Genomic DNA, 11,359 nt, shown 5'->3' with positions numbered 1-11,359 from the left:
ATGAATGACCAATAGCATTTACATAATGCCTTCCTAAGCATATGTAAGCAGCCATTTATTGTACATCAACATTCTATGCATAAATAGCCTCCACAATTAAGGTTCTTTAGTTGTTCGAGTTTCATCTTTATTGTTCTAGTTTTTGACAATTTGCTAGCGAACATGTGACATCATTGATCAACAAAATATATCAATACGGCAGATCAATCTGCTTTACAGTGAGATGTGTTTAGAAAAAAAACAAACATTTTGACCTAATATTTTATGGTGGTTTATTCATGTACACAACAGTCTAAAAACATTAACACAGAAAGAGATTAGAACACATTAATCCACATTGGGGGGGGGCAGTCTGTAGGGCAATCATTTCAAATGTGTTCTCGGGTGCACTGAAATATCTATTGACAAAACTACAAATAAAATGGCAATTGATATAAAACTAAGTCTTTTTTTTTATTCTGGAATGAGAGATCATAGAGATGAACATTTGACAAGGATGTAACGTTTTCCTTTTTTTGACAATATATAATCTCACTAGTAGAGGACAAGCAAAACATTTACATTGATCATGGAATGGTAAGCAAGAACTGCACTGATTGATGACTGAATTATTGCTTTGGAGTATCTTTTCATCTATATGGATTGCATTGCTCTCACCATGGTGAATTGTGGCGTAAACATGTGATTATTCCAGTTTTGGGGGAAGGGGGGGGGGGAGGGGGGGTCAAAGCTCCTCGCTGAACGAATCCCATGCAGATCTAATCCTCTTTGTGTGTCGTCACACGTTTCCCGCCTTTTTTTCTGGTGAATGATAACAGAAAAGATTGAATATATTAAAATATATATTTAAATCATAACATTCAAAGAAAACGTTTAATTAGTAGCAGACAAGGTGCTGACAGATAATCTTAGGTTTTAAGTGTTAGTATTACTCAAGACTATTGGACACAGATTCACAGCATATTCTACTTACTCCATAGGGTAAATAACAATATTGTAGACATGGTCCCTGACTGAAGACTGTGAATCAAACATGTGAGGTAAAAACTACTTTCATCGATAAACTGGTACCTCAGGGAGAAAGGTGCTTCATCTTGTTCCTAGACAGCCCAAGTGACACTTTTTTTTTTTTACTATACTTCTAATCCTTTGATTGACAAAACATTATTGATGTCAGTTGACCCACTTTCCCTACAATATTGAAGAGGCCCTGTTATACACAGTGACCTTTCTATTGTGTGCGGTGACATGGATACCTATGAGTAATCCTTAAGTTCAGTGGTTCTTTTGCTGACTATTTACATGCTTCATGTTACCTACTGCAAAATTGAGTGTTCTTAAAGGGATTTCAGCGTGTTGCATCAAAGTAGGTGAATAGATTTCAGTATCACATATCTACACTACGCTTCCACTTAAAGCTTCACCCAGCACCATAACTGGGGGGAAACCTGCTCAATGAGTAAAAGCTCAATGACGAAATCTGGGGTAATTCCCATTATTGGCAGAATGAGAACACGTTAGACCATTGTCCAGGAAGTTCTTCTCATTTTCTAACTGTTCAGTGGCCGCTGACATAACTGTCTGTATGATGGATGCAGCAGCTTCATAGAGCATCCTCTTCCGCGCTTCCTCTTGGTCATGTGGCTCAGCGTTGGTCTCCCCTGACTCAGAATGGGACCCTCCATTTTGAGAAGGTCCCTCCCCCCCGGCCTCTAACTCAAAGCTAGTCCCTAGTTCTAATTTGCCCTCTGTCATCATGTTAGCTCCATTTTGCTGGAGATCATCACCACAGTCTATTTCTGCTGCAAACTCACCGCTTTGGGCTACTGCATTTCCTGTGCCGAGGTTTAGGATCTTGGTGTCCATCGACGAGTTGGTGTTTTCTTGTTTGGCCTCGTCTGTTGGTCCGTCCTTTTTTAGGGTCGTTTCATGATTGTGTATGGCGTCTTCTTCGGGCGTGCCGTTCGAGCAACCATTCTCACCGTTGGTTTTCACTTCTGCCGCAGGCTCTGCCGGTGCTGCGGGCTCAGCTGAGTTGGCCTTCTCTGGCTCAGGACCAGACGGTGTGCTCGTTGCGGGCTCCTTTGCCTCTCCGTCGGCGACTGTGTGCTCATTGGCCACCTGAGCCTCTCCTTTGTCGTTGCTCTCGCCCTGGGCAGCGTCAGCTTCTCCCTGCTGACTATCAGACGTGCCAGCTGGGGCAGCCGCGTCCTCTGTGTCTTTCGCCTCCCCGTCTGCCGCCTGCTGACTGTCAGACGTGCCAGCTGGGGCAGCCGCGTCCTCTGTGTCCTTCGCCTCCCCATCTGCCACCTCCTTACCCTCCTTCGGAGCTCCGTCTCCCTGGTCCACGCTGGTGCTCTTCCCCTTTCGCATGATGAAGTTTTTCAGCGAAACGGCACGGTTAAAGTGTGTTCGCTTGGCCTTGGCCGACTTGGCCTGCTCTTTGCCTGCCTCTTCCGTCTGCTCGGCCGGTTCAGATGCGGCAGCACCTTCCTCCCCCCCGCTGGCAGCCACCATGTCTGCTGACCGCTTGGACTTGGGGATCACACGTTTCTTGAAGGAGGTCCAGATCTCATCTGCGTGTTGGTTCATTGATTTGTGTGGGGCGGCGGTGGCTCCCTTTTCCTCCTCTCCGTCTGTGTTTGTCTTCTCCTGTGTTTTGCCGTCTACCTGCGCCTTGGCTTCGTCTGTTTCAGGCGCAGCCGCTTCATCGTTCTCTGTGGCATTTTCCTCACCTTCCGCCTTCTCACCCGTAGCGGCTTTGCTGATGCCTACGACTGACGGGTCTCTTTTCAGCCCCTGGAATGTCCATGACCTTTTCAGTTTCCACCGTTTCTGGCCACTGGATTCTGAAGCCTTGGAGTCCAGTGTACTTGTGTCGCCAGGAGTGCCCCCAGATGCACCCTCGCTACCTTCAGCCTCCTTAGACTCTTCTGTGCTCTTCTTGTGACTCTTCTGGGCCATAAGCTTCTTAAAGGAATGCCAGCGTTTAATGTGTTTGGTCGCTGGCTTCTCTGACCCTTCTGCTGCCGGGGCATCTTCCAGTTGGTCCACTGTGGCATTGAGGGCCTCAGGGTCCTCTAACCTGTCCAAGGATTTGGATCGGACCTTCACCTGGTTCTCTGGAGCTTTCTCAATGGCCTGGTCCTCAGCCACTGCCTCTGTGCCATTGGCTGCCGGCTCATCTGCTTGGTCAGAGGCCTTTTTCTGCTCTGTGTTGCCCTCTCCATTAGCCTCCACAGCCTCTGCGCTCTGCTCCTTCTTCTTCTTCCCTCCCATGACTTTTCCCAGCCCACTCTTATTCAGGAAGGAAGAGAAAATATTCTCAGAGGCCTGTTTAGCTTTGCCATCGGCCGGCTGCTCTGTGCTCTGTTTGGTCTCTGATGCAGGATGTGCCTCTTCGGGTGGAGACGTGACATCCTCCGTGACAGCCTCCGTGACAGCCTCTGTGACAATCTCTGAGTTTGTGGGCTCCACCTCTGTTTTAGTCTCGGTGGTGGTGGTGCCATCTTCCTGTACAGGCGCTGAACATGCATCTGTCGCCGCCATATCCTCAAAAAGATGTCTGTGTCGTTATATCCCCTCTTTTGCTTCAGTAGTTCAGGTTAGTTCCTTTTGTGATTGAATGGACTGAGTTCATTGATCACGAGCTGAAACGTATGGCAGTATTCCCATCCAACTTCCCTTTGGAGAGGAGGGCCTCTGCATCATATTCAGTAGTGAGAATGATGGCCACGAACCTGGTGGAAATTAAATGAGAAGGGATTAAATGTATAAATCAACAACACAGACAGTCCATTACTTAGTCTTGGATACTCCAGACAGAGCTGATGGAATACACAGTGCATCTCTACAACAGCAAAGGCCTGCTCAAAGGGTTTTAAAGCCAATGCATCCAAGCACAGACCAACATAATGTAACGTGTCAAATGCTATGTGAGAGGTGATGGCCATTTTGAAGAATGAGGAAGTGACATGTATGGCCCAGAGCAGTCGTAGGGAAATAAACACATGGCATAACGTGCTCCAGATAATCTCATGTTGCCACAAGGGTCTGACTCCTGTCACCTAGATGCTAGAGAGCATTGCTGTTTAGAAAATAGGATCTGTGGTTTTGTTTACAATTCAGCACCATTTGAAGAGATTTGTCTGGGCTTTAGTATCCAGGAAAAACAAGCTGACATCCTAGTAAGGTTGAACAATAACGTGCAATGACAGCAGAGGCGAGTGAAAAATAGAACATCTAAAGCAAATCTCCATAAAGGACAATGACAAAGAAAAAGCTTGGAAATCTTGTATTTTATTTTACGAAAATCTACACAAGGCATAGCTAATTTTAACATTTATAGACATAAAAAGCCACCTTGATAATGTTTATCAGGGAATTTTTTTATAATTGCATCGTAACATCAATAAAGGTTATAGGCAAAACAGAAAGTAGCAAATGCCCTATTTTCTCTGGCAATGATTTTCTATAGACTTGAGTCCCCCCCCCTCCCCCCTTTCAACCAGAGACAACCCCTTTATCTCCCATCATGTGCTGTGGAGTGCTGACCTTGTTTTCCAGTCGGCAGTGGGTTATTTTGTAACATAGCTATGTCATCCATGGTTATACTATTTTTATAGATTAGTACAGATTTCTCTAAATCACCCAGCTGAGAATTTGAACGAATCTATTTAGTCTCTAAAACACCAGAGGGGCACCTTCTGATGTAAGCTAGTCACATACTTTGGAATATTCGATTCATCAAAAGGACCCTGTGGATGCATGTGACGTAAAATGAGTATAGTAACATACATTGTAATACAATTGTTTTGTATTTTGAGAGGAGCACGATGCCAATAACACATTTTAATCGGATTTCCGAGTTAGGATACTACTGCGTGAAAAGGAACGAGCGTCTGTGGAGGGTGTGGAGACCACGCTTACATGTCCTGCCACAAGGACAATCGCGCGCTTTAGCCTTTTTGTCCCGTTTTCATCTGAGCACTCTTCCCCCTTTGTTACGTTAAACCAGCAGTGAGCCCGAGGGGGTTTAGAAGCCCCTGCGATTGAGTTTTGCTGTGAGCTCCAATCATGCGCTGCCGAAAGAGAAGATCATTCTAATGAGGAAGGGGGTTGGGGGTGCCACCAGTGTGTCGTGAACAACATTAACGTGAGCAACAATAGTGGCATCGGCGGTTCCCATTCAAAATAAAAGTCCCCCATTGAAAATGAAGCAAACGGATAAAGAAATGTGGAATGATTCTACAGTTGGACTAGATAATGTTTTTATTATTAGGAATGTTGTTATATAAAGTAAACAAAAATGCAATTATTAATTTGCAGCCCCCCCCCCAAAAAAAATATATACATATATTGAAATTGCACTGCATAGCCTACTTATAACAGTGGTGTAAAGTATGTAAGAAAAAACATATTTGAACTACTACTTAAGTAATTTTGGGGGTATTTATACTTTACTTTACTATTTTACGTGTTGTCATCCATATTGCCTCCGATCTGGCGGACTCACTAAATACAAATACTGTGATTGTAAATTATGTCTGGGTGTTGGAGTAAGCCCTTGTCTGTCCGATAATAAATAAAACATTTGTGCCGAATGGTTTCCTTAATATAAGGAATTTTACTCAAGTTTGACAACTGAGTACTTTTCCCACCACTGCTACTTCAGTGGAGGAAGGGGAGGACCATCCTCAGTAAATTTCATAAAAATAAAAATAGTGAAAAAAGTTAGGATTTTTAGATAAAACTATACTACATATATTCACGTGACCAAATAGTTGATTAAAACACAATTTTACAATGAAGTTCTTCAGTAGAAAAGCAGCACTCTGTAGGGTAGTGCCATTGTGTAGCCGGAGGACAGCTTCTGTCCTCCTCTGGGTACATTGACTACAATACAAAACCTAGGAGGCTGACTGTTCTCACCCCCTTCCATAGACTTACACAGTAATTATGACAAGTTCCGGAGGACGTCCTCCAACCTATCAGAGCTCTTGCAGCATGAACTGACATGTTGTCCACCCAATCAAAGGATCAGAGAATGAATCTAGTATTGCAAGCATAAGCTACAGCTAGCTAGCACTGCAGTGTATACAAGGTGGTGAGTAGTTGACTCAATTGGAGAGAAAGACAATAATTTAATAGTTTTGAACAAATTAATTGATTCCAAAATTAAGGAGAAGCCAGTGAGAGAGAGAGCGAGAGCTAGCTAGCTACATTTGGTTGTATTTTTTCAACTTTCACTTAGCTAGTAATTACAGCTAGCTAGTTTAACCTATTCAAAACCTGGCTCAAACAGAGAGGGATGCTATGTTTGCTAGCTGGCCATGGTTATCCAACACTGAAACTCTTCCAAGTCAAGGTAAGCTTTTGGTTTAATTTATTTATTGCCACCGGGCCCACCGGTGAAACTGCTAAACTGCTTAATGACTGTACTGCATGATTGTAGCAGGTTTACAAACACGTTAGTTCTCGTAGCTATGTTGACTACATGTTAGGTAATATGGTGACAACGATGTAGACTGTGTGTAGCGGTTAGCAGTCATGATATGAAGGTTTGGCTTGGAAAGGTTTTTTCGCCTGGTCAAAGACAGCTGATGTGTTGTGCACTGAAGTCTACAAGTGAAGGAAAGGTGAGGAGGAATTATATACAGTGCATTGGGAAAGTATTCAGTCCCCTTGACCTTTTCCACATTTTGTTACATTACAGCCTTATTCTAAAATTGATGAAAACACTTTTCCCCCTCATCAATCTACACACAATACCCCATAATGACAAAGCAAAATCAGGTTTTTAGAAATGTTTGCAAATGTATTAAAAACACAAAACTGAAATATCACATTTACATAAGTATTTAGACCCTTTACTCAGTATGAAGCACCTTTGGCAGTGATTACAGCTTCTTGGGTATGACGCTACAAGCTTGGCACACCTGTACATTTTTTACATTTTAGTCATTTAGCAGACGCTCTTATCCAGAGCGACTTACAGTAGTGAATGCATACATTTCATACATTTTTTCTCCGTACTGGTCCCCCGTGGGAATCGAACCCACAACCCTGGCGTTGCAAACACCATGCTCTACCAACTGAGCCACACGGGACCTGTATTTGGGGAGTTTCTCCCATTCCTCTCTGCAGATCCTCTCAAGCTCTGTCAGGTTGGATGGGGAGCATTGCTGCACATCTATTTTCAGGTCTCTATAGAGATGTTTGATCGGGTTCAAGTCCGGGTCCCTCAAGGTCATTAAGACCTGTCCCGAAGCCACTCCTGCGACGTCTTGGCTATGTGCTTAGGTTTGTTGTCCTGTTGGAAGGTGAACCTTCGCCCCAGTCTGAAGTCCTGAGTGCTCTGGAGCAGGTTTTCATCAAGGATCTCTCTGTACTTTGCTCTGTTCATCTTTGACTCGATCCTGACTAGTCTTCCAGTCCCCGCCACTCAAAAACATCCCCACAGTAAGATGCTGCCACCACCATGCTTCACTGTAGGGATGGTGCCTGGTTTCCTCCAGACGTGACGCTTTGCATTCATGCCAAAGAGTTACATCTCGCTTTCGTCAGAGCATCGAATCTTGTTTCTCATGGTCTGAGAGTCTTTAGGTGCCTTTTGACAAACTCCAAGTGGGCTGTCATAAGCCTTTTACTGAGGAGTGGCTTCCGTCTGGTCACTCTACCATAAAGGCCTGATTGGTGGAGTGCTGCAGAGATGGTTGTCCTTCTGGAAGGTTCTCCCATCTCCACAGAGAAACTCTAGAGCTCTGTCTGAGTGACCATTGGGTTCTTTGTCACCTCCCTGACCAAGGCCCTTCTTCCCCGATTGCTCAGTTTGGCCAGGCGGCCCGCTCCAGGAAGAGTCTTGGTAGTTCCAAACTTCTTCCATTTAAGAATGATGGAGGCCTCTGTGTTCTTGGGGACCTTCAATGATGCAGACATTTTTTGGTACCCTTCCCCAGATCTGTGTCTTGACACAATCCTGTCTCGGAGCTCTACGGACAATCCCTTAGACCTCATGCCTTGGTTTTTGCTCTGACATGCACTGTCAACTGTGGGACTTTATATAGACAGGTGTGTGTGCCTTTCCAAATTATGTCCAATCAATTGAATTTATCACAGGTGGACTCCAATGAAGTTGTAGAAACATCTCAAGGATGATCAATAGAAACAGGATGCAGCTGAGCTCAATTTCGAGTCTCATAGCAAAGGGTCTGAATACTTATGTAAATAAGGTATTTCTGTTTTTTATTTTTAATACATTTTCTAAAACATCTAAAAACCTGTTTTCGCTTTGTCGTTATGGGGTATTGTGTGCAGATTGCTGAGATAAAAAGTATATTTAACCAATTTTAGAATAAGTCTGTAATGTAACAAAATGTGGAAAAAGTCAAGGGGTCTGAATACTTTCCGAAGGAACCGTATACAGCGAGCAAAGTAATCATGATGTTTTGACGTCGCTTCTATGAAAGTGATCTGTGTTTCCGTGTGATCAAGGGTGTATTTATTCTGCCGATTCTGTTGAAAAAACGTTTCTTCAACAGAAGCAAATGGAAGGAAACTGGGATAAACATATCTGAATTTGTCCAATAGAAACTAATTTGTAACTGTTGGACTATTGATTACACCCTAGACCAGCTGTGCACCTACATTGTAAACTTTCATTCATAGACTAGGTTGTAGGGTACAGGGAAAAGTTGAGTATCGTATAGTAGGCTAAACCTATTGATGTTACATTGAGCTGGGTGAATGGAATATGAATGACAGTCATCCAATATGCTGTAATATAAATAAGGCCACGCTACAAAAAAATCATCCACCCTCATCTTAAATGGCACCGACCGCCATATACACTGTACTGTACAACCTATGGATTGTGCACCCATGAAACGGGGTATCTGCCTACTCAGTGACACCCACAGAACATAACTCTGTAGAGTTTACATACATATTAGCATCTTAGCTCTTATTGTGGGACTTTGACCGTGGAAAATCACCTCCTATTTTTTTTTAAACCCTTATTTAACTAGTCTATTATGCGTATTGAATATTCATAATGCACTCTACAGCCTACCCTATGGATTGTGTACCCATGAAATGGGGTATCAGCCTACTCAGTGACACCCACAGAACCCAATTATGTAGAGTTCACACAAATATTAGCTCGTATTGCGCATAATAAACTAACTTGGGAGATGACTTTCCAAGTCTACTTCCCACGGCTATCTATATATGTAGTCGAACTTGAATAGGTTTCAATGGGGGGACTTCTATTTTGAAGGCGAACCACCGATTCCACTATTGTTGCTCACGCTAATGTTGTTCACGACCCACTGGTGAAAAAGCCAATGCAAATACTCGAGACAGCAGGTGCCCGTCCTTTTCAAACGCTCATTTGCATTGCTAACGTGATTCACAAATCTCCCCCCCCCCCATTTTGTGTAGGCTAGCCTAAAATAAGAGTCTATCGAAATGTTTTTACTGATAGTTTCCTCTCGAAATGTTTGAGCTATATAGCTTATGTAAGGGAATTCAACCTGTTAATTAAACCACAACAACATAAATGGTTTCCAAGTTGCTGCCAAGACGCATTCCGAACAATAGATGGGCTTGCCTATTGAGAAAGCTGGGCCGCGTTATAACGCGTAAACGCATCATCATACGCAAAAGTAATGTCGAGAAAAAATTATGTATAGTCATCTTCTCGATGAATGAGGCGATATTACATTAAGAGAATTCTTGAAGCAATACAGACGTGATTAATATAATATGAAACCCTCAGAGGAAAACAACTCAAGCGCCAAATTCCCAACAAATGCAGCGCTTGTCTGTTGTGGTGAAGCTGAGACTAGACTACACATTCTCGAAACCTCCATCCCAAGCGCCAGCTTTTCCTTCTCATGAGAGATTCATTTGTATGTTGGAATTGAGGTCCTACTTGGCCCGGTTTAAATTCACACTTGAATGCGTTTAATTATAATGTGTGAGGGGGCAGTCTGTCTTATGTGTGGGGGGGCAGTCTAGCGAATGGCGTGGAGGTTGATTGAATGAGGAGCCTCAGGGACTCATGGCACCAAATTACATTGTTTTTGAGCGCACAATTGTCTTCCCAAACAAATGGTTATCGAAACGAAGCAATGCCAGAAAAAGACAAACATTTAATTTATGTAGGCTATCGTATGTACCCAGAGTTGATATGCGTAGAGCGAGCACGTATCAACAGCCTGTTCACAGTCCCTTAACGTTGAGATCCTCCAACAAAACCCAAGATGAGCTCCCCATCCAAGTTTCATCAACAATAGCCATATTGTATGACTATAAAGGTTAATTAAAAGGTAAATGGAAATCACAGAAGTTAATCATTATATGCATTTAATATCGCATTTAACAAACACTATAATAGGCTACAGGAAAAAAAAATACGAATAATATCTACAAACCTTGTTTCGTGTGTCTAAATCCGTTTCTGTGTGCGGGAGAAAGGTAATAAACAGCTCCAGACGGTAAAAGACACTGAAACTAAATCCCCGCTCGCATCCTCATGCCTTGAAGCAGCCAACCCAGTGTTGAGAATTGCGCGGGGACGTGAGGGTCGCGTGGGTATTAACAGACGCGCAGCTGCGGCTCCGCAAATGCACACCATCTATCTCACCCCGTTGCCCTTAGCAACCATGGATATCACCCCACCCCCACCACTAAGAGGGTTAGAGTACGGGTCGGAAATTGTTTCCCTCAGTAATTTGCCCAGTCAGAGCTCAGAGCCACTTGCATTTGATTTGTGTAAAACGGTGCGATTTAAAGCCCGTTGCTTTGAATCGTTGTCTTGAACTCATGTGACTTGGCAACAATGACCTTTCAAGCACATGAAGAAGAATTGACACCTGGACTGCCCACCAATTGACTGTCCATTGAAATGTCAGTGTATTTAATCTAACACAGTGTCCGCCACCAATGAAATACACAGAGGAAAATCCCTTTTATTACAGCATCTTTTTTCTCTTCTGGAAACCATCTCTTGATTCCACACTATGTGACAGCCTTCATCTCACCAAGCAGCATTATTCAGTGAGTCAGCCATGTTGGAGAGCCGAGTGGCCGTGTGCTTGCCATACAGTGAGACTGCAAAACAGAAGACAAATGAAGGTGTATGGAGAGAAATAGCCTATCACAAATATTCCATCAGTGGGCCTGGGGCGCCAGAGCAGAGGGAGGATGCAGCGGAACATTATGCTGTGTGCTCAGGCAGTCTGTATTTGTATTTATTATGGATCCCCATTAGCTGCTGTCAAGGCAGCAGCTACTCTTCCTGGGGTCTGGCAAAATTAAGGCAGTCCTACAATTAAAAAAAACAACATTACAATAC

The 11,359-nt window shown here is 43.5% G+C and overlaps 1 protein-coding gene across 1 annotated transcript; it reads right to left on the bottom strand.

Moving 5' to 3' along the window:
• Positions 1–255: 255 nt before the first annotated feature.
• On the bottom strand, positions 256–10,659 carry LOC106612686 (A-kinase anchor protein 12). Its single transcript, XM_014214094.2, has 3 exons — positions 10,437–10,659; positions 1,815–3,740; positions 256–801 (listed from the first exon to the last, which is right to left on the bottom strand). The coding sequence occupies exons 2-3, from the start codon at positions 3,547–3,549 to the stop codon at positions 779–781; spliced, it is 1,758 nt and encodes a 585-aa protein (XP_014069569.1). The 5' UTR covers positions 3,550–3,740; positions 10,437–10,659; the 3' UTR covers positions 256–778.
• Between the last annotated feature and the right edge of the window lie 700 nt (positions 10,660–11,359).

Source organism: Salmo salar, chromosome ssa09, assembly GCF_905237065.1.
Source record: "Salmo salar chromosome ssa09, Ssal_v3.1, whole genome shotgun sequence".
Taxonomy (NCBI): Eukaryota; Metazoa; Chordata; class Actinopteri; order Salmoniformes; family Salmonidae; genus Salmo; species Salmo salar.
The sequence above is the reverse complement of the archived record's forward strand: the minus strand, read 5'-3'. Positions and strand labels throughout refer to the sequence as shown.

Excerpts from the sequence above, each read along its gene's own strand:
- LOC106612686 (XM_014214094.2), bottom strand. The coding sequence starts at position 3,549 with ATGGCGGCGACAGATGCATGTTCAGCGCCTGTACAGGAAGATGGCACC. Across the intron at positions 802-1,814 it reads AAATGCAGTAGCCCAAAGCG|AAAAAAAGGCGGGAAACGTG; the intron begins GTGAGTTTGCAG and ends ATCATTCACCAG.